This window comes from Python bivittatus, unplaced genomic scaffold (assembly GCF_059951505.1).
Source record: "Python bivittatus isolate LINGU-HERP-01145 unplaced genomic scaffold, Pbiv_v1 ctg000680_np1212, whole genome shotgun sequence".
NCBI classification, from domain to species: Eukaryota; Metazoa; Chordata; class Lepidosauria; order Squamata; family Pythonidae; genus Python; species Python bivittatus.
Genome location: NW_028277095.1, coordinates 1,855,231 through 1,882,663, shown reverse-complemented (window position 1 = coordinate 1,882,663; position 27,433 = coordinate 1,855,231). Strand labels below are relative to the sequence as shown.

General features: G+C 40.3%; 1 protein-coding gene across 1 annotated transcript in view; it reads left to right on the top strand.

Moving 5' to 3' along the window:
• Positions 1–27,433, top strand: part of DOCK5 (dedicator of cytokinesis 5) — a 113,624-nt gene that overhangs the window by 53,329 nt on the left and 32,862 nt on the right. The window contains exons 20-33 of the mRNA XM_088151871.1: positions 1,087–1,176; positions 2,307–2,407; positions 5,594–5,728; positions 6,509–6,620; positions 7,290–7,360; positions 12,281–12,387; positions 12,810–12,946; positions 14,088–14,183; positions 15,190–15,288; positions 22,503–22,597; positions 23,054–23,132; positions 24,074–24,174; positions 25,335–25,393; positions 27,041–27,195. Coding sequence (XP_088007997.1) covers positions 1,087–1,176; positions 2,307–2,407; positions 5,594–5,728; positions 6,509–6,620; positions 7,290–7,360; positions 12,281–12,387; positions 12,810–12,946; positions 14,088–14,183; positions 15,190–15,288; positions 22,503–22,597; positions 23,054–23,132; positions 24,074–24,174; positions 25,335–25,393; positions 27,041–27,195 — 1,437 coding nt within the window. The remainder of the gene's footprint in view (positions 1–1,086; positions 1,177–2,306; positions 2,408–5,593; positions 5,729–6,508; positions 6,621–7,289; positions 7,361–12,280; positions 12,388–12,809; positions 12,947–14,087; positions 14,184–15,189; positions 15,289–22,502; positions 22,598–23,053; positions 23,133–24,073; positions 24,175–25,334; positions 25,394–27,040; positions 27,196–27,433) is intronic.

The following is a 27,433-nucleotide window of genomic DNA, read 5'->3' as shown; positions in this document are numbered from 1 at the left end:
CCTTGGTTAACAATGGCCATTTCCACTGCTAAGCAATGCAATGGTCAAGTGTGACATCACATGACCACACCACTTAGCAACGGCAGTCCAGCACTTCCGGTTGCTGTCATTAAGCAAATTCTGCGATGTCATTGAGCGTGACATCACGTGGTCACCATTTGTGATCTCCTGCCAGTTTCCCCACTGACTTTGCTTGTCAGAAGCTGGCTGGGAAAGGTCACAAATGGTGATCACATGACCGTGGGATGCTGCGATGTGGTAATTGCAAGCCAGTCACAGAGCACCCAGATCATGATCCTGTGACTGTGGGGATGCTATGACAGCCGGAACTTCAAGGACTGGTCGTAAGTATCACTTGTTCAGTGCCAACATAAGTTCGAACAGTTGCTGAACAAGTAGTTATTAAGTGAGGACCGTCTATATGCAAATAGTCCTGCTGGGTCAGGTTACAGCCCATCTAGCCAGCATTCTGTGGGCTTCCTAGATGCATCTAGAAAACCCACAAATAGGAGATCAAGGCAGCCTTCTTCTCCCAGTGTGGCTCCTTTGCACCTACAGTGTGTAGAGTGCAGCAGCCAGTCATTAACACTAATAGCCACTGATAGACTATTTTCTATCTGTTTTCTAGGAGTTTGTCTGGTACCCTCTTGAAGCTATCTAAACTACCAGCCAAACTCTTACACCTTGTGGGAGCATCTTCCACAGGTTGATTACTTCTACATGAAGAAATATTTCATCTTAATCTAGTACAGTGAAAAACAAATGCCAAGGGAATTGTCTGCCCTTTGGGGGCATGTTTTGTAGGACCAGAATGGGGAACCACTGGGTCCTTTTATACTTGGCATAGGCTACTAGCTGTAGCTGTGCAGGTTATGACTCTGTTAGGCCATTGCCTTTGTCACGGCAGTAAGCTTGCATTGTTGTTCTCCCCCAGCCCAAAAGGCTGTATTCCAGCAGCGAAAGTGTTGCTCTCTGATTTTTAGTATTTGAGGAACAGCTGTTGGGTTATGGGGATTTCAAAAACCATGTCATAAAAACCGTAAAATTCTGTTTTATCTTCAGCTCCTTTATTATTCCTTTTCCTAGTTTCTACAAGATACACTTGATGCACTTTTCAGTATAATGATGGAGATGTCCGACAACGAATCCTACGATTTTCTTGTGTTTGATGCATTGGTAGGCTCACTTTCTATCTTCATGCCCCTCATCCTGTCTTTATTAACACTGTCACCAGTAGCAGTCCAATGTAAATCCAGATCATCCCCCAAATTAAGTGTATAGTTTGATCCTGTTTAACAAGTGTTCTATGTTTATTGATTTCTTTCATTGATAGATACTCAAGGCCACTTTACATCAGGTCTTCTTCTTATTTTAGGCCACTAAAACAACCCTGTGACAGAGATTGAGCTGACAGAGAAAGTGATTAGGCCAAAATCACCCAGTGAGGATCATGGGGCTTGAATCTGGAGCTCCTTTGTTCAAATCCAATATCCTAACCACTTCAATACCATGTCTATTTATTTAATCCAAACTCTGAATTTTGATGCCTCCTCAGATGAACATTTAAGAGACTTTAGTATTATGGACATTTGGGGAATTATCACCTACTGGTAATTTGGAGATGGATTTCTGAAGGACATCAGTGACAGATTAGAAACTTATAGTTTATTGAGCTACAGCGTAGAGCTAATCAGTTCCAACCGTGAACTCAAACTGGGTGACTTTGGTTCAGTAGGACATGTTCTCTCTTTCAGCCCAACCTATCTCATTGGGTTGTGAGAATCAAATGAAGTAAGATTCCCATGTAAGCTGCCTTGAGCTCCTGGAGAAAAGGTGGGATATAAAATCTAGATGATGATGATAATGATGGTGATGATGCACAATCATGAAAGTGTAATAAAATCAATGTTCTCTTTTGGAAAGTGGGTATATTAAGCTCTCAAAGATTATTATTGGAAAGAGGGGATTGTTTGCCACTTCTGCAGTGCTCCCATTTGGTACTGTGCAACCACACACACATTGCTCTGCCTGTACTCCCCCAAAGCTTAGGCATGAGAACTATATGCCTGTTGCAACAGGATAAGGCAGCTTTCCCTCTGTACACTGGATTTCTGAGTGTTACTGTTGCTCAGGGCACCAATACGGAATTACAAGCATCCCTAGAGAATCCTGAATCCAGATTTTTCAAGCAGTTTAGAAAGGATGAAGTCCTTTTTCTTGGCCATGAGAGGAATGAAACTGAAATCAAATGTACCATACAGGTTTTGATGGATTAAATCATTTATGGATTCCATTTTTTTTATTAGGTATTTATTATTTCCCTGATTGGAGATATCAAGTTTCAGCATTTTAATCCCGTACTGGAAACCTACATTTATAAACACTTCAGCGCCACCTTGGCCTATATGTAAGTATAGTATTTCATGAATGGCTATATTTTTTACCCCCACAAGATTCATTCAGTGCTTACCATTCTTCCAAACTCTTGATAAATAAGGTACAATGTCATTGCATGTGAAGGTTCTGTTACAATTGCAATCACACAGAATGGGAAGTAATCTTGCTTATTGTGAGCAAACCATTTTTGTTCAGATAACCTATTCACTTTTTTTCATGCTCCCTGGTTTGGATAACTCCTGGTGTTGTTGCTCTTTCTACAAGCCAAGATTTGTAAGCCAAGAACTATTTTTTGAGTTCCTTGCTTGGAACAACCCAGGATCTTTGTTCCAGATGACATACTAAAAACAAAAATGATTCTGGTTTATTTAGTTGCTCATGTATAAGAGAAAAAAATAATCTGTCTGGACTAGCATAGCTATGGTCAACTGTAAACCAAGGTTCATCAGAAATATGCTCTCAAATAAAGGACACCAACAACCTTTCAAATAATATTCTATAAAATTGGAGATGAGCCATGTGAAACCCAGCAAAGGATCTTCCCTGTAAGTTGTAAATCAAAAGATGCATTCTGCTATTATGATTTAGACCTGCTGCTGTACTATGTAATAATCTAATCTAATCTAATCTAATCTAATCTAATCTATTGTTCAGTAGAGGCATTATGGTTTGTAAACTGTGCTTCATGGCTTAAACTTACAACTTTTTTTTGTTGTTGAAAGAACATGATTAAAGCACATCATGATTTAACATAGTCTTTGAAGGCAACTGCTGATTCCTTACTTGGTATAGCCATGCCCAGTCCCTCTTAAGCATACATTTACACATCCACATACAAGTTTTTATGTGGTAGCTAGAAGGCAAAGGAGAAGGCTTGACATTTCCTTTACAGAACCCCTGATGTCACTGTCACTTGTATGTTTTATTTCTGGATTTTTCTAGATACTACTTTCAGGCAAAAGCGATTAGCCATCACTTCTAATTTTAGACCAAACCCAGACCTGGCACCTTCCAACAGCAATCACAATTGACCAAAACTAGAGTTTTCTGTAGACCGATATACTAATCAAGAAAAAAAAAAATGTGTGTCCTCCTATAAAAACTAACTTATACTGTCAATTAGGAGAGGAGTTAATTAAATCAGAACACTGTGTATTGTACAAGTGATAGCATCATAAGATGTGCCAGACATTCTCAGTAGCTTTGTCTGCACAAGGACATAGGCGTGCCTGATATGGAAATGTTACTATATGTCCCTTCTGTCATTGTTGTAGGTAAAACATTAAACCTTGCTAATGTAAACACTTACATGTGGAGAAGAGAAAATACGTTGGAGAGAGAATTGTCCCCAAGGCCAATTAGTAGTGAGAAGCTTTGATCTTTCATTCTGCAGATTGAAATCAAGGACTTGGATTAATCTCTAAGATAGCTTTCTTCAACCCAAGCATGATCAGGGTTAGGGCTGGGCTGAGAGACCATAATAAGTGTAGTCTAAGTTTGGAAGTGGTGGCTGATTACTTTTGCCTGAAAGATTTTGGCATTGTATATCTATGACACTTACTTTCTTTTTATTGTATTAATTCCTTGCCCTGTTTTAATGAATTGTATTCCATCTATGATTACTTTTGGTTTTGGGTGGTTTTGTTTTGTTATGTGCTTGGAAAATAAATAATTTATTGTTACTGTTATTGATGCTAGTGGATGCTTTGCTGTTTTTCCTTGCTCACGAAGCCAATATTTTGTTTCTGATTCTCAGAAAATTGATTACTCCCGTCTGACTTCAACTTAAAAATCAAGCTTCTCTCCTGCCGTTGATTAGAGGTTTCATGTACTTCAACCGTTTACCAGTTTTGTGACATTGTTTTGTGACATTTCTATAATGCCACTTTTCTGCACACACTGCCAGCAAATTATTTCAAATAACGTTCTGATCAGAGACCTACACACTTTGCTGTGAATATTTAAGACAAACCTTTCAGGATTCAAGACAGTGATTCATTAGCTCATTGGGTGTTGCAGACAGCATCCGGTAATGGATGTGAATTTAAAATCACCAACAACGGGAAAGATTTCTTATCCATTCTCATCACTAGCAGAGCCAGTTTCTAAAACTAACAACAGTCCTTTTGGACACTGTAGGAGAAAAACCATTGTAGGAGGAAAGGAAACTCAGAAGGAGACTGAAAGCATCTTTTCTAACTAATAAATTTTAATAAAAGGTATAAGCTTTCATGAGCTGCAATTTACTTCATCAGATGCATAGAGTGGCTAGACTGATGTACTGTAGGGTTTAGTTGGAAAAGGTGCTACCAAACTCCTTGTTTTTAACTGTCCTTTTGCTTAGATTAAGCTGACCCATATTGTCTAGTCCAAGATAGCCTAGTCAATTTCATGGCTAGGAAGGTTTATGTTGGTACCTAATGTAGCTTCTTCATATGGAGATGTTTAATCAAGGTGCAGGCTTACACACACGTGATCCAGAAATGTTGCTGAAGCTAAGTGGAGCTGGTTTGAGACACTATTTGGATGGGAGGACTCTTCAGGCACCCTATATATGCCACTTTTGATTCCATGGAAGGGCTATGGACCTGATCTAATTTTAATTGTGGTGTGGTGGCTACAGTGTTGGATTGTAACTGGGGAGATCCAAATACAAGTCCATCCTCCCACATGGAACTTCACTAAGTGTCTTTGGATCAATCACTGTATCTCAACCTATCTCACAGGCTTGTTCCTGTGATGAAAAATACTCAAGGAGAGAGAGATTGTTACCCAAGAAATAAATAATATTTTCAGATTTTAAATTTCTCTGATCCTTGTATCCCCCACTTTGAACACCCTTTTGGATAGAAAGGCAAGAGAATAAATCCAATAAATAAAGAACTGGTGTGAGTACAAGCATTACTTTGCAACACATTTCCCGGCAACCTGTGTGAAGACTTGCACCCAGTGAACAGTTTCTAAGGAACTCCCAATAACGCTTGGTTCTCCTTCTACCAAATAAATATTTGTTGATGTTCTAGCTTGACTTCCACATGATGACTTGCTTGCCTGGTGAGAAGGTTGCAAATAATCATGTGCCATCTACTTAGTCTTATAGATAGTATGGATCCAGTGTAGCACCAATGAGGTGAGGAAAAGTAGCCAAGTTTTGACATCAAATTTACGTTTTTTCTGTGTCTCTTTCACACATTAGAAAACTCACCAAGGTTCTGAATTTCTATGTTGGAAACGCAGATGATTCCAGTAAGACAGAATTGCTTTTTGCTGCTCTGAAAGCTTTGAAGTACCTCTTCAGGTTCATAGTACAATCGAGAGTTCTTTACCTAGGGTAAGTGAGAAAACAACAACCTAGTAGGCTCCTTTCAAATGTTCCCTTCCAGCCACCATAATTAATTTGGATGCTCTGACTATATTAAGCAAATGGAAAATTTTGGCTGGGGAATTCTGGGAGGAAGTCCACACATCTTCAAGTTGTCAGGGTTGAGAAACACTGGTTTAATATATTGTCATTGAATTGTTACAGCTGCGGAGATTGAAGAGGTACTTTAGGGATATTTTATGTCCCTGGATGTATTGGATTAAAATTCCCATCACTTTCCACCTCAAGACTCTGGCAACTAAAATAAATGAGCAGGGTAGAAATAAATAGCTGTGACCTGCAAGTGGATCTTCTTACTCTTTAATTGTCTCAACCCAGGGAAATGTTAGAAATCCATGTAAAGGGATTCAATACTCTGTCTCTGTATCAGCAGCATTTCCCAGAATAGGATCCAATCAGGTATGGAAGGAGAAGTCAGGAAAAGAAGAATCATGATCAAAATTGGACCAGATTAGCCTGGAGTCTACAAAGGGGGACAACCCCGATTCCCTTAGTGCATCTCTAAAGGGGGAGGCAGTTAAACTGTAGGTTGAGATGTAAGTGACTACCCCATTCTAAATCCCATTCTCTCATGTGACCCACAGTTGAGCATATGCAGCCTGCCCTATTCTTCCAGCTTCCCTTACATGGAGGAAAATTTAACCTTTGCTGGTGAAGGGGTTGAAAAGAATTCCAAAAACCATGCTCTGCCTCCTTTCCTTACCTTGGGTTTTGTTTTGTTTTTTTTAGATTTTATGGCAAAAGTGAAGATGGAGATGAGTTTAACAATGCCATTCGCAAGCTGTTCCTCTCCTTTAATGTCCTCATGGATAGGCCTCTTGAAGAGGCTGTCAAAATCAAGGTTGGTACAAACCAGTTGTCTGAATTTATCGTGGCAAGGGCAGTTCTGCCCTTGGGGAGAAGGAAGGAGGGAACTGCTTCAGGCAGCAGACTAGGATGCATGGAAAAGAGAGGCCAAGTCTCCAACTATTGTCTTCCTGGCCATTCCATTGCATCCCTTCAGAGTGTTGCATGTAGAACAACTGGCTCTCTGTAGCCTCTTATCAACACAGCCTGTCGTTCTACATACAACACTCTGAAGGGATCTTCAGAGGGACACATGGAGTGTGGCCATGGCACCGGCTTTTAGAAGCAGCTGCTTTCGACCCATCAGAATATGTTAATTCTCAAAGGCCAATAGCCTGAGTTCCTACCCCTGGTCTAGTTCATTCTTAGAGCCTTCTCCACCCATGGGCCTTCCATGGTTGGGCTTACAAGTCTCAGAATTCTCAGCTGGGATGACCATACTGCTAGTTCTGAGGGTTGAGGCCCCAACATATTTGAGGGCACCAGATTCAGAAAGGCAGGTCTCGGGTTTTAGAGCATAGGAACCCTTTTGGTTCATAGAATTCTCATCAGGGTCCATGTGGCAGGAAAGTTCACACATTTAGAGAAGCCTTTGTTCAAGAATGATTAAGCTTATTAGATTGGAGACCTCAATCTTAATTTGCCTTCTTTTTGCCTGTTCCAGGGTGCTGCCTTGAAGTATTTGCCAAACATTATTAACGACGTCAAACTAGTCTTTGATCCAGTGGAACTCAGGTACTATAATTTTTTCCCCCTGCATGGCTGATAAGTAGATATCAAATTAAATTAGGTGCTGCAAAAAGCTCACGTTAATAGTCATGCTGTGTTGGATTTATTTTGTCCTACTGGACAGGAATAGGACAATGTTTTGGAAGGTAATCTCTGAAAATGGGAAGATAAGATTTAATCATGAAATTTGGTTAAGGAATTCCTGTCTTCAAGAGCATCCATGGAGTTTGGGGACAAGGAGAGACAAATAACAAGTGCACTGTGACATCATTGTGCAAATGATGCAACATACAAATTTGCATCAGACATCATGATATCATTAGGTAATTCCACCATTTGTGCGATGACAGCATAATGTGCATTTTGACAACATTGTGGCTCATTACACTTGCCACTGTCTGTTCATTTGATCCCATAGCACTTGGTAGCTATGTGTAAGAGAAGGTCCTAAAGGAGGATCTGCCTTCAGATAATTCTATGGTAAACTCAGGGGATTAAAGACCACAATGAAACCAAAACAAAATCTCTAGGAAGCAATAAGAAGGAGATGGATATCATTGTGAGACCCCTGGGTCCTGCAGCACCGGTAGTCTTCACTTGCTGACTGCCTCGTTTAACGACTGTTTGACATTACAATGGTGTAAAAAAATAGCTTTGCAACCAATCCTCACATTTATGACCGTTGCAGCATCCTGTGGTCATGTGATTGCCATTCGGGCACTTCACAACCAGCGTGCATTTATGACCATTGCAGTGTCCTAGGGTCACGTGATTGCCATTTGTGTGCTTCGCAACTGGCTTGCAACAAGCAGAGTTAATAGAGAAGGCAGAAGTAAAATTCTAAATTGCAGTCACGCAATGTTTTGCTTGATGTAATAGTATATGGGAAAGACCTTGGGAGACTGGGCCAAGAGAAGCTGCCTAGGGAATGGTCAGATAAGAGGCAGCATAGCCCACAGCTGGATAGTGGGAAGGGCAAGTGGCTCAGAAGAGACCCTCCCTAGTTTCTCGGGCTGTAAAGGAGATGGGGGGAGAATTGTACTTTCAGTCTTGCAAGATTCTGTTAATGTAGCTTTACAATAAAGTAGAATTAGCTCATCTGGTTGTGTTTCCTGTCTGTCTGATCTACCTAGTAAGCTGACATCAATCTTGCAAGGCAAGATAAGAACAGAATGCCATCCTTAGTAGAAGTAGCTTTTTGGAATCCTGAACAAGCATATTTCTGGGGTGCATAAACTACATTTCATTGAAGTCCCACTTGAAAGATTCATTAGTCTTTTCCCTTTCTTGGAAAAGAAGAAACTGGCTTGGCCTGAATCAGATTCATCTAGTGTGATGTATAATCTACTCTAAATAACAGCCACACTTACAGATTTTTTTCCTACTTATATTAACCTAAATCCTGAGTTGGGAATTGAACCTGGAACCTCCTAGATGCCAACTTTATGCTCTACCATGGAGCTACCACCTTGTACCAATGCAGAGTGCCTTACAAATATTTATTTGAATGAAGCAGCAAAGGCAGGCATAATTTTTTGCATAAGAAGAGCTTAATACTCTTAACCTTGCATTGCTTATTAGGTTCCTGTGTTTTTAGTGGAAAGATACAGAACCGTGGAAATGAATGAAACCCCATGCCATTTCACTGCAAATCTCAGTCATGGGGATGCCAATAAGGAGCCATTAAAGCTTTTTCCTTCTTTTCCTGAAATCTTCTTAGCCTTGTATATTTTCAAGCCAATGTTCCAAGCCACATGGATGCATACTTTTGGTTTAACATGGAAAACTAATACCATATAGCAATGAATTCTGCAAACCGCAGTACTGAATTCTACTCTTGTTACTATGGACAAGAAGAAGCAAAAGAGCATATTTGTTGTGGTTATTGCTGACTATAATAAAAATTGCATCTACAGTACACTGTGTCCAAAAGCAGACAAGAGCAAACTCAGTAAAAACAGTAAGTTAGCTAAGGACCTTTCTAAAAACTGCTCAGTCTCACCATGATAAAAATGCTTTTAAAAGAGAAAAAGAGAAACAAACATAGTGATCTCTTAAAGGAGCCGGGGCTTGTGGGGGAGGAATGGCGGAATGAAGATATTTCCGTGAAAGCAGAGCCAATGACCGTGGTGAAGAATGAAGAGCCAGCTCTTCAGTGAGTAGAACAGCTCTTCAGAACCTCTCTGGACAAGGAGAGGATAGTGCTCCACATGTGCTCCAGATGGCTGCTTCTCAGAAGGAGACTGCAGGACAGAAGTCTCCTGTGGGTTTGAGCACTGGGAGACAATGGAATAGCCATCTTGTTCGCAACCACAGTCAGCGCCCTGTAAAGGACACTAGGTTCACTAACCTCACTTGCTAATCACTTTCAGAAATTGCTCATAAACTACTTGTAAACTCTTAGAGTTCTTCAGAATGACAAGTTTGAAAAAGCCAAGTGAGTTTGCCTTCAGTCCTGAACAAAAGAAAATTTTAATGATAAACTTAAGAACTTAAAGAACCTGAAATATCTTAGAAAGTTATAAAAGGGCTAAGGGTTAAGATAAATTTGGAATATTGAAACTTTTACAATAAGATTTAGGAATTAATTATAAAGAACAAACAGCTTGTTGTGGGAAATAGATCCTGTTTTGGGTTTTGCAAGACATAACAAAAATAAGGAATTTCATAATTTTAAAAATTGGACACTAGAGGAAGCTAAAGATTTTAGGTACAGGAAAAAATACATCCCTACAAAATGATGCAAAATGTTATAACAATGGAAATACTGAAGGAGACTTTTGAAGAATGGAGTCAGAAAATAGTAGCCACAATATCAACAATGTTAGTAATGATGTCTGCTTCTTTGGATAGACTGTGTCCAAAAGGTGTTATTGAAGACAGATGTAGAACAAATTTTATCTGACTAGATAGAGATGGTATCAAAAGTGGACTTAGACAGGCCAAGAGAATGACTTAGAAAAGGATGTTTCACTGGATCTACAAAAGAAACTGGCTGATGTTTTAAAATTTAAAAGGGAAATACACACAACAAAGCAAGAGAGTGACCTGAATAATTTTTTCCTATTGGATTTACAAAAGAGGCTTGTTAAAGCCCTGAAGAACTTTATGCAATAGGACAAAGAAGAAATGAAGAGAAATCAAATCCTATGACAATATTTGAATGAACTAAAGATTAAGACTGTTAGAAGTAAAAGGAAGGAATATAAGGTCGGTTTGTTTGATCAGGATTAAAGCAAGATACATTTTTGCTTCTGGCAACCCTGTATGGACTTTCTGCTGACATCAGGACTGAAAAGATGATGTTTTATGGATTTATTTATAGATAAGAGATGGGATATGGGATGAAGAGATAATTGTAACTTTAGAGGGGGTGAAGTCGCTAAATTTGCTTATACTTGTTGTGATGAAGGTTGGAAGTCACTTCTTTATATATTTCTTTTCTTTTTCTTTATTACAGTCTTACTTTTCTCTTCCTTCTCTTCTTATTTTTCTTTTTCCTTGCACTTTTCTCTCCTCTCCTCTCCTCTCCTCTCCTCTCCTCTCCTCTCCTCTCCTCTCCTCTCCTCTCCTCTCCTCTCCTCTCCTCTCCTCTCCTCTCCTCTCCTCTCCTCTCCTCTCCTCTCCTCTTTCTTTAAGTTTAGTTTGTATTAAATTTTACTATTACAATGAAAATTCTTAATTAAAATTATATATATTAAAGGAGCCAAGGGCCATGTTGGCAGGGAACTAAGGGTATTGAAATCCAACAGATCTGGAGGACAGCAGGTTGGTAGAAGTTGTCATAGACTATGAGCATGCGATGGGAGATCAAGAAAAGAAAAATTTTTCAGAAAAGAAAAATAGAACAAGCCCACCCAAATTTTGGCAAATCTGGTATTAATATGTGAATTGACTGTTAAAGTCTTAATCTTCCAGATACAGTGGTCCCTCGGGTTACGAATTTAATCCATTCCGTGACTCTGGTCGCAACCCGATTTGTTCGCAACCCGAAGCAAATTTTCCCATAAGGTTCAATGTAATTACCGTTAATTCGTTCCGGCGTCCGCAGACCACGCGTCAAGGGTGGAAAAACGGCCGCGGACCACGTGGCACAGGCGGAAAAATGGCCGCGGACCATGTGGCACGGGCGGAAAATGGCCACGGACCACGTGTCATGGCGGAAAATGGCCGCGGATCCGGTTCATACCCCGAGGCGGAGTTCGCAAACCGAGGTAAATTTTTGCGGCCGGAGCTGGTCACAACCCGAAAAATTCGTAAGCAGAGGCGTTCGTAACCCGAGGTACCACTGTATTGCCATCATCTGAGATCTAGTAGGTGCTTAATTGATTAAAAGTGACAAAGTACTAATTATCAAACAGTTGTTATATTTATTGTTACTACTAATGTGATGTTAGAAATATCTGACTGTTATCATTATTACAATGTTAATAATATCTTCCCCTTGCAGTGGGCCAGGCTGTTGGGTGAGCCTGGCTCAGTGATGTGAATATGTGCTTTTGAGTCACCCCAAGCACAATGTGCTGTTTTTAACTGATTTTGCTTTTTAATGGATTTTTAGCCAGCTAGACGTGCATGTTGAGCAGGCAACCATATAATTGAAGTAATAAACAAATGTTAGTATTATGTTAAAAAATAATATATATTTAATATATTCAAAATGCCTGCCTGCCTGCCTGCCTGCCTGCCTGCCTCCTTCCTTCCTTCCTTCCTTCCTTCCTTCCTTCCTTCCTTCCTTCCTTCCTTCCTTCCTTCCTTCCTTCCTTCCTTCCTTCCTTCCTTCCTTCCTTCCTTCCTTCCTGTCCCTGGAGAATTATTTCACAGGTCTGTTAGGAAGCTGCTTTCTAAAAACATTAGCCAATCAGTGCTCAAAATATTAATGGAATAAAATATTCTTTCTATCCTCATTCCCTGAACCCTTTTCAGTGTCCTCTTTAGCAAATTTATTCAAAGCATCCCTGATAATCAGCTTGTCCGTCAGAAGCTCAATTGCATGACCAAGATTGTGGACAGTGACCTGTTCCGTCAGTCCGGTGAGTTAAGTCTCCCTCTTTCATTCTCATTTTCAATGTTCCAATGATGTACTGAACCAGCAAAATGATATTTAGGGAGCTCTATAAAACTCCTCAGAGATGCAAGCTCATGTCCTAATGGCATCTTCTACTATGGGTCATGGATAAGCCAGCCTCCTGGATTGACAATGCAGGCAGCTGGAGTGTGTGGACCTCCTGACTGACAATTGAAGGAGTCTTCCTTTGTCTGCTTCCCCTGCCTTCTAAATGGTTTAGAACAGTACCTTCTGGAAAACTACAGTTTCCTCCATCCCTGAATTATGGGCAAAATTTTGGTTCTGTTTTGGGGACTGTTTTAAAAACAGGGAAATCAATGTATGAGTTATTTCAAGCACAGTCGGATGTGTTGACTCCTTCCCATATTTCTTCATTCTGTGTCCCAGAATGCCGCGACATTCTTCTCCCCCTGCTGGTAGACCAGCTAAGTGGACAACTGGACGATAATTCCCACAAACCTGACCATGAAGCCTGTTCACAGCTGCTTAGTAATATTCTTGAGGTACTCGATCGGAAGGAGGTGGTAAGTATCTGTTGTTTCCTTCCAATGTTTCCTTGAGAGTAACATTGCCTGCAGCTCTTTAAAGTAGCTGCTTTGGGACTGAATATGAAGTGCGGATGGATGGATGGATGGATGGATGGATGGATGGATGGATGGATCTTGACTTTGGGTGACTTACATAAATTCATTTACTGTTTGCAGTTTTCTTAGTAAAAATGGAGGTGGTTTGCTATTGTGCTCCTCCAGGATGTTCTGCTGACTTCCCACTCTAGTTTGGAGTCCTGGTCTTATCAAATGGTCTCCCATCAAAATATATGTAGTGTTGACATATCACTTTCCAAGGAAAAGCTAGGGCTATGCAATGAAGGGTATTTGATATTTTTAGTTTGCTGCTTCAGGAGGCAGTTAATATCAGGAGGGTAGCATAGATGTAAAGCATTTTTAAAACCCCTCTCTGCCCCTCCACCATTTTGACTGTAATTGCTTTTCCCCTTTTTTTAATTTGAAAATTTAAAAATAAATCAATTCAGAACGTGTGTGGCTTTGTCACGTAACAGATAGTTTGGATGCAATGTTTTGAGACAGGGATTTGAATGCCTGAAGTTTCTAGCCCTGGAAATTGTACAGAACTGAAAATTGCAGGCATGCACTGTCAAAAACTCAGTCGCAAGGGAAGCGTTAGACAAGATCGCAAACAGCTGGAATATTTTTACATGCAGTCATACAATTGCATATTTACTCTCACTGTGCAGCTCCCTAGAAATCCGTCCTTGACTAGTCAGGGCAAAGAAAAATCTGCAGAATACTTGGAAAGGCAAAAATAAATAAAATTAAGCACAGAGTAATCTGGTCTCAGTGTCAGCCCCATTTCTGATAAGCACAAATGTTTTATACGCTATCTTGGGAAACCTTTTTCCTTGAAGGGGATTGTCATCATGGAATAGGGAAGGATTTGTTTACCAGGCTGGGAAGGGCAAAGAAAGGGGCATACAGAGAATCTATCCCCTCCCCTCTCAGTCTAAATCCACAATATCGGGGGATGATTATCCTGCACCCCAAAGCCTTCACCAGCACTTCTTGCAACAAGGCTCCGTGCAGTGTTGTGGAAATCCCTGTGACCAGAACCCATCTAATGTGCTTTCCATTTCTTTGGTTCCCTCAGGGCCCAACTGCAGATCACATCCAGTTGATAATGGAGCGGCTGCTGAGGAGGATAAACCGAACTGTGATTGGGATGGGGAGACAGTCTCCTCACATTGTGAGAGAAATCGGCTTGACTCTGGTGCTCTTGGTTTATTGTCTTATGAGTTTTGGGGTCTTTGTCCCTTGCTTTGAGACTTCTGGGAGGAGCCCAGCCATAGACTCTTCAGATTAGCTGGCACATTGGAGAGGTGTCTTTCTAAGGCACCCATTTTTCGTGTGGATATTCTGCTCCTGCCACTGCAATAAAAGTGTCAGGATTTTTGAGCCTGGTACATAAATACTTTTAATAACCATGTTATCATGATAGAGCTGTCAATACAAGCCACAATTTGGCCATGTAGGAAATTGATTATTTTAATTCATGTATTGAATTTGCAGGCTTTCCCATTCCAGATTAGTCTGGGTGCCTTAGAAGATTAAAACAGCAATAAATATAAAATGATTCCAGCAACAAAAACAGTATTCATATAAGGTGCAAGCATCCAAATTCCTCACAGCTCTCAGAGCCTATGCCCTCTACCCATCCCTCCATCCCTTCATCCATCTATCCAAGACTTGCAGGAAAAGCCAGGTTTTTAAAGAGCACTTGAAGACAAGCAAAGTGGGAACTATATAATGGTGTAGGCTTTCAATGCTGCCCAACAAGGTGGGAACCATCTGGATGCAAATGCAATGATTGAAAATAAGCCAGAAATGATGTAGGAAAAATGAAGTTGTCTAGAAAGAAAAACAGAAAATTGTTGTAATTTTAAAGAAGAATATACTGATTTGTAGGAGCGGCTACTAGACCGTTGTAGCTGAATATTTTGTAACTGAATATTTTGTCTCCCACCCAAGCATATCTTCTTGAGGGCTTTGAACACTAACCTCTCAAGACTGATCATCTTATGTATAACTAAAGATCTCTGGTGGTCCACCTTGTCCAGCATCCTAAATCTCATAAGGGCCAACTAGATGTCTTTTAGGAAACCCACAAGGAAAATCTTACATATATCTGCTTCAACGTTCATGAAAAGCACAACTGACAAAGGGTCTTTATTTTTTCTCCATCTTGTTTCCAGGGTAGCTTTGTATCTTGCATGACAGCCATCTTAAGGCAGATGGATGACTCCCATTATAGCTACTACATCAGCACTTTCAAAACCAGGCAAGATCTTATTGTAAGTCTGATTGAAATTTGAAATGGGAGGATTTGAGGATTATTATTATTATTATTATTATTATTATTATTTTACTTTTGTCATATAGACAGTAGACAGGTATGTTTACGACATGAATCCCAAAGAGCAGGAGAAACTCTTGAGTCTGCCTTCTTAAGAATTTCAGATTCAGTTCCAAAACAAAGTCCTTTCTGGTTGCTTGCATTGTTTGAAACGTGATGAGCGATCCTTAATTCAATCTCAGAATCCAGAAAGAGTGGCTAGAAGGGGGGTCCTTCTCCAAGGTTGAGTTGAAATGCTCTCCGCTGCTCTTGGAGGTGGCAGGAAACTCTACTGGCGTGAAATCTGTTGTCCCCATTGCTTACCCTTTTTTTACTTCTGTTCCTTGACACTGAAGTTCCCTAACTTATCTCCAAGAAGATGGGAAGAAAGTCTAACAGATATTTAAATACCTTGAGGTCTGTTCTTGGATGGTTAACACCAGTATAGCTAAAGACAGTTTAGGCCTGTCTTGCTCATAGGTTGGGGATGAAATAAAGGCAATGTCAGGGGGCCACCAGAGAAAAATGTAGGAGCCATGATTCAATGGAAGTGGTGCACGCCAAGGGGACATACGTGCCATGATTAGGCGCAAGTCTTATAGTTGTAGAACAGTTGCAGTACTTCATACAGGTAAAAGATGATTGCTTTATGGTTGTGAACATGGTTTGCAAGGGTCTCAAACTGAATCACAGCATTTGAGTTAGGTAACTTTCGTTGTCTTCTGCCTGAGGCTCTGCTGAGTTACTCTAAGTCAAAATGATAGTATTGGAATAGATTTATGAATCTGATGTAAGCCAGCTTTCCTTCATTCCTTCAGAGGAGATACTTGGTGGCTTGCTGGCAGAACACCAACTTTACATGCAGGTTCAGTTCCTAGTGCCTCTGGTTGAAAGTGATGCGATTTCTTCCCTCAATCTATGCATATTATAATCATAGGCTCTTTCTTCCTTCCTCCTTATTCTGCTCCTTGGGGATATTATGAATCTGCATTTGGCTGGCTGAAGGCTTGAGTAACTAAGGTCAACTTTGTGACATGGAAGAATCTGTAAGCATTGGCCAGCACAGCAGTTTGTGGAGCCTGGCATTTGTTTAACTTGCTCCTACAGAAAAGGGAGATGTGGGGGAGTGATGTTCTGTGCCTTCCACTATGGAGTTCTGCCAAGACCTTTTGAAGACTCTATTTGGCATATTGGGAAGTTGGCAATGGTGAACCATTGGGGTGGGCTTTCAGAAATGAGAGTTGTGTGTGTGTGTGTGTGTGTAAGTAAACCCATTTGCAACAAATCCTCAGGCCTCTCAGATTGTATAAGCAATGTCTTTTGAGGTTTTCATTCCAAAATTTCCACACCCAGGGATTGAGTTACTCAAAAGCTTCTTTGGTGTGGATGATCTTAGTCAAGAGCAGGACAAGTTAACTTTGGAAGAGCTGCCAGGAGTGGGTTTATGCAGTCATTATGAAAGATGCCAGTGGTTTTGACCCTGCTGCTTGCTGTACATGTCAGCTCAGATGCCAGTTCCATTCTATAACATACAGTTTCTTACAAGCAGCCTTTCCTAACATCAGCAACTACTCATATCACCTCTCTGATTGGTAAATGACAGCAGTAATGCTTCAGCACAGAGAGAGGTTCCTAAACTGTGAAAAGCTTGAGATATCCATACATCAGGGGTAGGCAACATGATGGCAGTCTTTCTGCTCCCTCTTGTCTTTTTTCTTAAAAAAAAAAAAAAGACATTGAAAGCAAAACACTAGCCTTTGAGCATGATGTTGATTTCCAAGTATCCAAATAAGTATTTATTTGGTACCCATAGAAATTCTTAGACAATTAACATATTGATGGATCAACATAGTGCTTTATTAATAGAAGAGGATATGTGTAGCTCAGGGTTGAACGGTGGAGTCCTTGGTGTTCTCTGAGCTTGGTGGTTTTCTTGCAGATGTTTTGTTACCTGACTAGGTAACATCTTCCGTGCTAGAACAGTGAAGATGTTACCTAGTCGGGTAACAAAACATCTGCAAGAAAATAACCAAGCTCAGAGAACACCAAGGACTCCATAATGCTTTATTTTTAGTGTGTGTTTAAGTCTCCTCCTAGTAACAGTAATGAACCAGGATGGTAGAGAGCATCTTTGGGGTCTAGGAGATGGGACAAGCAGCAAGCTGATCAAGTTTGCCTTCTGACAAACAGTTGGGTATTGTCAGGCCTAGCCCAAGGAACTCCAGGAGACCATGCAGATTCAGTTCAGCAATGTTTATTAGCTACAACCGCTATCAAGAATCTTCCCAGACTGAAACTCTGTTCCCACAGTAGCTGTGAAAACAGAGTGAATTCCTCAGGGAGGTGCCAGCCTCATCCTCTTATCTCTTCCTCACCCTTCTGGAGATGAAAGAGGATGCTTGCCTCCCTGAGTGTGGCCTTCATAATTCCATTCCATCACAGGTATCTTGTGACTATTTCCTATCACAGTTATTTTGGGAATAGGTAAGCTGTTTCCTATGAGTGTTATTTTGTGAATGTGCCCACCATATGCTCTCATGGGGGGGGCGGGTTGAGGGGATGAAAGATTTGGATAATAAGATCTGAAGAATAAAGAAATGATGGCTGGTGTGGGTCTTCCGGGCTGTGTGGCCGTGTTCTGGAAGTTTTGTTTCCTAACGTTTCGCCAGCATCTGTGACCGGCATCTTCAGAGGGCAGGAGCACAGACAATAAAGAAATGGTTTGCTGTTTTCCCAAAGGCACAATCTAGTAGCCATGTGAATTGATGCAGAGCCTTCTTTGGGGTGGATTTTTTGGGAAAATATTAAGAAATATTAGTTTTAATAATCAATACATTATGTCTATATATAAAATAAATGAATTTTCCTTTCTGGCCTTTATGGTCCAGACATTATATCTGCCTAGCAATCTTGGGGTAATGTCATTAAGCTGGTCATTTTTATCTTGATGGTGCCTCGGTCTTCTTGACTAGAATTATATCATTTAAGGACTGATTTAATTATGCCCCACCCTAATTGCTTTAACAAATAGCCATAGCCATGTCTCCTTCTGTAGTTTTCCAATCCTGCACAGCTATACATCTTGCTGAACTTTTCAAAATGAAAATGACCTCTTGTGTGGAGTTCTTAGCTGGAAAGTCCCACGTCGTCTTGCCTGTCGCTGCTTGATCTCATAAAGTCCTGTTTATTTGGACTTCCTTGAAAAGTTGAAATAAAATCCATATAAATATCCCTTGGCATCCCAAACAGTACACTTTAATCATAAGCTGGCCACATATCCCTTGCATTAAATGCTCGATTGTATTTAATGTATCTGTTGTGGGATTTATTTTTGTGAAAATAAGAGCTCTGTCCCTGAAGATAGCTAGAGTGGAGTCTTTGGTGCTCTCTGAGCTTGGTTATTTGCTTGTAAATGTTTCATTACCCAACTAAGTAACATCATCAGTGCGAGTGAGTGTGGGGATTGCTCCCTGTTTATATACAGTAGCTTGCCCTGCCAGCATTGGTGGGGGTGTAGTTTTGTCCTGGGCAGTACCTCGATTAGGGTATTGTTTTCTGCCTGATTTGGCAGAATGTTAATCCTTGCTTATGTGGGTGTAGGCTGCTGGAGAGGATGTGTTCTGGTCTTTCTGTTCCCTTCTTAGCTTTCTTTTTGTCTCTTTTGAATGATGTATAAATGTGCTTTATCTCTATGTTTTTATTGATGGCTGATTTGTCTGAATGCCAACCTTCCAGGAATTCTCTCGCATTTTTGGATTTAGCTTGATCTAGGATGCTCAGTTTCCTGGTTGAAACTATGGCTAAGTCTGTCCATGTTGTGAGATTAAGGAGTTTTCATTGTGTCTTCTGACTGCTAACTGGTGTTAATGGATGCGCTCTGCTAGTCTTCTGCCTTCTGTCCTACATAGTGGCTGTTACAGTCCTTACACTGTATGTTTGTTTGTTTATATATATATATCAAATTTATCACCACTCATCTTGCTGAACAACTCTGAGTGGTTTACAAAACAGTTAAAATCAGTTAAAACTACAAACTTACGATAATAAATAGAAAATAAATAGATCCAAAGATAACTGGCAGTCACTCAGGGAGCGTCATCACGTCATGTTGTAGATAACTCCTGTTTATTCTTCTTGGGCTACTGGGTCTTTTGGTTTACTTAAGATGCTTTGGAGGGCTTTCGTTGGTTTGTGTGCTGCAGGGATGCTGTGTGGTTGTAATAGTCTGTTGATTGTTTCTGAGATATTTTTAACAACCCTTGTCGCAGTGATAGAGAAATATTTAAGGAACAAACAGTATGATTAGGCTTTCGATCCTGAAGTCCTGAACGTGAGGATGGAAACTCAGGTCTTCAACTGCTGCCAAGAGGTAGATAATGCAAGGGCCATTCTGGATTCCATAGCAAACTCTAAAGCTGTCGTTCTCTCCAGAAGCACCTCTGCCTTAGAGAAAAGTGCAAATAACACATTCTGGGAGTGGATCTGTTTTTCACAGGGGTTCTTGCAGAGAGGGGAAAGCCCAGAGTCACTTTTTGTGAGATGGGCGGTATCTAAATTTGAAATATAAACAAACAAGCGAACAAATTAATTAATTAATTAATTAACCAAGCCCTTCCCTTTACAATAAAAGCTCCAGTCCTGATTAGCTGCTTTTTCAATTCTAGAGCTGCTATATTAGATATCTTGAAATGCAAACAAGGACGATTGAAACAATAAATAGTAGTAACATAATATACAGCAAGTCTTCTTCTTCATCATCATCCCATTCATCACGCTGAAGAATACCATTCTTGGTAACAAACACCTCCTGCAGGATGTGACCCCCATGCTCTCAATCCCATAAGTCTTTCTGAAATAATCAGGGCATGGCAGCTCTTCTAAATGCCAGCAGGGATGGTGTGCTCTGCCCTTGGGGGGAGCGCAGTTCCAGAGGAGAGGGGCTCCAATGGAAGAGGCCTCTACATATGTATTCTGGAAGTAGAACATCGTAGAGTTGACTTCAACTGTTACAGCTGGAGCAGCTTATTTACAGAACTTCTACGGCCAGGTTTGGATGATCTTCTCTTTCTTGCAAGAGGGTACAGCGGTAACTAAGCATTGCTAAGCATATTGCTTAGTTAAATTCAATTTTTGGACAGAGGCCAAACGAAGTCCACAAAAAGAAGCAGGTTAAATAAGGACATGCGTGATAACATTCTACCAGCTCTCCGTAAAACTAAAATCAAATAGAGCAGAATAAAAAAAACAGGTGAAAGATACATGCATATGGAAGTTCAGCACCCTTAAACCCTAACCCTGAAACCCAGAGCTTCTAATGGCAATTGCAACTGAGCAGAACTTTGCTACTTCCTGGAAGTTTCAGGAGAGGAGTCAGTAAGTAAAAAGCAAATAACTTGAGTTTCAGACCAGCCCACATAGTGAGAAAGAGTGGAGTTGTAACCTCTGCAGATGTCAAGTGCAATAGAGAGGAATGCATTGACATCACTGAAGGTGGGAATGAGCACTGCTTTCAGCTTCTTTCACTGTTTTTTTTCCTCCCCATTTTGGCTTTTTTTAAAAAAAAAAGCATGTAAGCCTATTGGCTTTAGCCAATTAACATGGGGAGAAATCACACTGCTGTCATTTGGGGGTTGACTACTGAATTTTGGGAGCATGATGTGGAGGGGGGAGTCCAAAAAGATGGCTGGCCCATCATTTCCATATGGCTCAGTAGAATTGTTTTGCCCCTGTTCTTATGGTTCATGACTTATTAATTAATATAGATGCAATATGTGTAGTCACCTCCAAGGGATACAAAATTAAATAAAATCAAATTTGTTACCATCCATCTCGTTAGAAAATGACTCTGGGCGGTTTACAGAAAAGATAAATATTAATTAAAAATACAATATAACAATTAGTCCTAAATAAATAGTAAATATCTTCCAAGAAGTGATGGTAGCTAGGAATTATTAGGCTCGGGGAGCATCATTAGGGCGCCAGCCAACCCCAGGGTTGGTTAAAGCTCTTCTTCCCCCACACAAGCTGGCAGAACCAGGTCTTCAGTTGTTTCCGGAAAGCCAGGAGAGTAGAGGCTGACCGCACCTTTGCGGGGGAAATTATTCCAGAAGGCAGGGGCAACGTCAGAGAAGACTCTCCTCCTGGGCCCCACCAGCCAACATTCTCTCGCTGACAGGGTCTGTAACATCCTCTCTGCCTGACTGGGTGAGACGGGTTGATGTAATGGAGGTGAGATGGTCCCTCAAGTAACCTGGACCCCAAGTAACATGTAGGGCTTTAAAGGTAATAACCAACACCTTGAATTGGACCTGGAAGCAAACTGGGACCCAATGCAGCTCCCGCAGCAAAGTTATTATATGTGCCATCCTTGGGGTATATTTTGTTTGTGTATCTCTACACCCACATCACATGCACTAAAAATGGGTGGAAAGGAAAACATTCATCCATAACATGATGGAGAACAGTAGGATATTGTTTAAGTGTTAGACTGTTGAGGGCACACTTTGAGCTCACTCTCACTCATGAAACCTGGGGAGACTTTAGGCCATTCTCTGTTAATGAAACATAGTTTCCATGGTTATGGTTGTGGGGGAAATCTTTTTTGGGGTGGGGGGGAAAAATGCTACATATACTATCTTGAAGTATTTAAAAATAAAAAGCATATTTTTGGAAGGAAACCTGGTTGTTTAGGTAGTATTTCTTAAAGTTTCTTAAATCTTTTTCTTGAGATGTATAGGATTGAGGTATCGAGTGCAATGTAGTCTAAGATGAGATTCTCAGTTGCCATTTAAGTAGCAAGGCTTTGGGTCTGACTCCAAAAAGTAGGTAGGACCCAACTAGAAGAAAAGTTATGTTGAATTAAGTTAATTTAAAACAGTTAGCATTGTGACATGACTTGTAGTTAAAGAATTTCCACTTGTACCATTGTAAAAATGGTTTTTATTGGCAATGTTAGGAAGGCTCTGGTAGAGGGTGGGGAACACAGGAAGCCATGGAGGACCATAGCCTGGTGATCTCTGCAAAGGTTGGGAATACAGTTCCCAGAATTCCCAGTTAGTACATCCAGTTATGGGAAGTAGAGCCCAAGCACATCTGGAGAACATTTTATCTGGGAAGGCTGATATATAAGCTTTTCAGGGCTAATATAAATCTGATTTGTTATCTTCCCCGTAGGATTTTCTGATGGAAACTTTCATCATGTTTAAAGACCTGATTGGAAAAAATGTCTATGCAAGTGACTGGATGGTTATGAATATGATGCAGAGCAGGTAAAAAGTCTATTATCTGTAGCCCAGAACATTTTTTTCCTCCAGTTCTTTGTTTTTTCACATATTTAGTACAGTGTATCAATCAATGGCCATTGTTCCAGGATCCTTGAAGCCTGGTCTGCATAAAATTAAGTATGACACTGAGAATCCCTTCTGGATTTCCTGGCTATTCTTAGTGATTTTATTTCTCTGTCTTTAGTAGCTTGCTAACTTGTCAATTCTCTTGACTGTGGCTGCTTAGAACCTTCTGAATCATGCTTCGAGAATATAGATATGCATATGAAAATTGGCACCATTGCTTTAAGAGCAGTAAAAATACAAATTATGCCAAAGAACTTGTGAACAGACAGCAGGCACTTCCTGTAGTTTCACAGAGATGAAAAGGAGCTTTAAGCCTCTGCCTCTGTCCCAAAGTCTTTTTTTAAATGGCTTTTTTTTCCCCCTGCACTTTTCCAGGATTTTCCTTCGAGCCATAAATCAGTATGCCTCTGTGCTCAACCGCTTCTTCTTGGATCAAGCAAGCTTTGAGCTCCAGGTAAGGGAGAACATCCCTTCTCTTTAATCACAAAAGCCAAGTGGTTGTCTGGGAGGTGAGTCTTTACAGTTTGCCAAGTTTGTAAAACAGACATCAGTCATGGCCATTTGAAATGAGAATCTACTTTTTAAAGAAAAAGCTGTCAAATCTGAGCACTTGCTTGGAAAATATGGAAAACCAGAGATAGACAAGGGGTCCTGCTTAACATTTTTAAGGCATCAGAAATCGTGACAGATGATATTACTTGCCAAGTTCTCTTCTCTCCTGAAATGCTGAAGAGCTTAAGAAGGCATTCCTTTGTCTTTTAGCTACATTAATATTTTACTCTACAGTATCCAGGTAAGTCTCACCTCAGATTAACAGGATGCTGTACTATGGCAACAGTGATTGGAGAGAAAAAGAAAAAAAAATAATGTTTCAGGAGATTCCATAAGACACTTAGATTTCAGGTTGCTCATCTCTGACTTAGGCCAATGGCAGGTCATCAAGCCTGCCATGCTGGGTGTGGCATATATTACAATCCTATAAATATCTGTTAATTTACTCCACAGGAGTTATTTTCTGTAAGACTGCTGCAGCCATGAGGTGGTTCAGGAAGCTACAGTTATTGAGATCTGTCCTACAGTGTTCCGACTATACCACACCACTAAGAAATCCAAATTTAGATCCATGTTTAGCAATGAAGACTGTAGGTGACCTTGAATCATATACTTCAGGGCACAGTGGATAATTAAAACCCTGGTTGTCAAATCCAGCAGCTTTTCTCCTAGGATACTTTGCCTCTCCAATAATTGTAAGAGCAGGACCATAGATACTAATACCTAAATTTGGTCAACACATTGCACTAAACCAGCTGTTCTATCTTACATGCCATTGTTTGATTTTATCTTGCTTTATTGTTTGTTTTATCTGATTTGTCTCTCTCCCCCACACTCCCATAGCTATGGAATAATTACTTCCACTTGGCAGTAGCCTTTCTTACCCATGATTCCCTTCAACTGGAGACTTTCTCTCAGGCTAAACGGAACAAGATAATGAAAAAGTAAGTTTTCACTTGAGTTTTTATTTTCACTCGAGTTCCCCACCCCCCTTGGTACTTTAATGACTTCAGTGCCATCACATTTTCCTGAATGAATGATACTGAAAATCTGAAGGGTGGGTATATCTAAAAATATGCATCAATTTTATATCAGCCAAAAAAGCTTGGCTGATTTCTTTATTAAATATTTATCTATTAGATGCACATTCTACTTTTTCTCTGGAATCAAAGGAAGTATAGTTAGTGTTCTCAGCTCCAATTTTATCCCCACAACAATGAACCTGTATGTTGGCGAGCAAGAGAGTGACTAGTCTCATGTGATAGTTGGTTCCCAAACTGATTTAGATTCAGGAGATAGTAAGGTAAACACCAACCTTCTCCTTTATCAATGAAAGGACCTGCCTTCTTACCATATTACAGGAGAACTGTTAGAAAGATCAGAAAGTCTTCACCCTAACATTCACAGGGATATCTTGTCTCTAAAAGGAAATTGATTAGTTGCTTGAATTTTTGTAACCTCATCCCATTCATCTCAATAAATACTGCTAAAGAGACACTCTCTGACAGTGGTCCTTGGAAAAGGATCAGTGTTGGTTTTAGGCAGCTACCAAATAACCAGACACCTAGACATCTGGTGAGCCTCCATAGTTAAGAGGCACCTTAAACTTGGATCTTTTCAGTCCTGCTCCAACACCCTTAACTGCTACACCATGCAGACCCCCATGCTTTTATAGGCACAACTCAGGTTTTGCACCTTTGTGGCAATTGCCTTCAACTTTTATCACTTACAATTAATGCAATTGTTATTGATGTGTTACTGACTGTTGTTATTGATATGTGTTTTGGGTGAGTGGGGTTATTGTTTATCTTCGGGCCCTGGGTGGATTATATGTGGTGGGTTTTCATCTTGGTAAGTCACCCAGAGTCACTTGTGTGAGATGGTTGGCTATATAAATCCTATAAATAATATAAAACAAACACCCAAGCAAATCAATAAATGAATAAAGCATTAATTGCAATAATGTGAATGCATGTTTGAAAGGACATTTCAGACTGCATCCCAAAGGTGATCCCTGGGGCAGCGTTGGTCCAATCTTTTATTTTATTCCTGGAGATTTAAGCAAAATCATTGAACGCTCCTTCTTTTTTTTTCCGGTTTGTAGATATGGGGATATGAGGAAGGAAATTGGCTTCAAGATAAGGGACATGTGGTACAACCTTGGTAAGCAGTGAAGCATCTCGGGGAGTAAATTGGTTTCCAGAGTTGGACTCTTCAGTCATTGCTTCTTGGGGAGAAAGAAAGAATGATTGGGAACATCAACTCCTTTGTTCATGTGAAAAGAAGTGAACACTAATCATTACCCACATGGAGGGGTCACTTTGACTAAGAAAGGACAGTGGGTTTTTTTTTTTAAGGAAAAAAGGGAAATGGGTTGTATTATCTTTATTATGTGAAGGGGGAAAACATACACATATTTAGCCTTTCTCAGTCCCATTCGTAGGCTGGCTGGATGTGCCTTCTTTCCCTTTCTCACTTCCTGCAATGAACAAGCCTTAATAAGCTATGTATGAATAAATAAACAAACCAGGATGGTTTCCAACAACTGTCGTTTCTATGCTTATGTAAGCCAATAAAAAACTTTTAGATATGCCAGGATGTTGGGCTGTAGCGTCAGCTTTTGGTAGATCTGAAGTTATCCTTGCCTGAAAAAAGTGAGCAAGTTCAATTATAGCTCATTTTAATAAACTGAGATGCCAAGAAGCCTTCACATTATGCACCAGCCTGCAAACAAAAGATGATTTGTAGGCTCACGTGTCCTTTTTTGTTTACAGGCTGGTACATAATTGTGAAGTCTTCTTGATATCTCAGTTTATTAAAATGAACTTTGCTTGCTCAGTTTATTAAAATTGAACTTGCTCACTTTTTAAAAAAATGTAAGCAATTTCAGCACCAGATTTTGTCTATATAACACTGTCAGACAGTACCTGAAAGACACATTCTCTGTAATTAGCCCAGTCATCATCATTAATACACACACAGATACACAAAGTCCCAGAAAGTGCAGGGAATGTTGAATTTCTGGCTAGATTTTCATAATGCCCTTAACTTGATTTCTGCTTTGAATCTTTTGGAATTAAAGGGTATACAAATCTTTGTGATTAAAAAAAGTAATCTACCAAGTAAACCTATGTTTTGGCTTTGCTGGAATCATAAAATAATGACAGGCTGGACTCACACAAGTCTTTAAATAAAAAAATCCCCACCCTAATAAAATTAAAACATACACGTTTTGCATGCTGTGTGAATGCAGCCACTAGGAGTTCAGTACCTGTGTGAACTGAATAAGCTTCCTAGTACAACAGCCTTTCCCAATCTAAGCAGATGTCTGGCCTTCACCTCCCCAGAATGATCCAGCCAACATGGCCATTGCTGAAGGTTCTGAAGGGTGAAGTCCATGCATTCGGAGGGCTTCCAAGTTCATGAAGGCTGCATGCTCTAGAATGGTTCATTATGATATTCCTGACAAAGTTTTCAAAAGCCTACATTAAACAGGAGGGAATGAGAGACAACATGCAAAGAGAAAGAGAGATCATTTGAACTGAAGAAGCATTCCTAGTGTTTGGGAATGGCTTTTCTCCCATCTTGTCCCCACTATTATGTTGGTATCGTGGTAAGCTGGAATCCTAGAGAATTTCACAGGAATCCTAGAGAAAGTAGAAGAGAGCTGTTGGGCTGTCTGCCTATGAAGGACTTAAAAATTGAATCGAAAGGGATTTGTGGGTGAACAGCAGCTGCTGTGTTAGACAAAGCAGTCCATCTGCTTGATCTTCACTCCTGTTTCCCCCCTCCCCTCTTCTGTTTTCTCAGGGCCTCATAAGATCAAGTTCATCCCTTCTATGGTGGGCCCAATTCTGGAAGTGACTTTGACGCCAGAGCCTGAGTTGCGAAAAGCCACCATCCCTATCTTTTTTGACATGATGCAATGTGAATTCAACTTCAGCGGGGGCAGAAATTTCCGTATGGTACAGAACTAGCTTATAGAGTGTGGGGAAAGTTTGAGAACTAGTTGTAAGGAATTATGAATAAACTGATGAGCCTTGCAAGAGGAGATACCTGAAGGCAATATTTCTGCTTTTTCTTCAGGACAAAGCATAGTTCTTTGTCATATACCATACAGACTTCAGCAGTTAGTGTAACTAAATCAGTATCAAACCATGATTGCCTAAACTGGACCATTACTTGCTTTCCAGTAGGACTGGT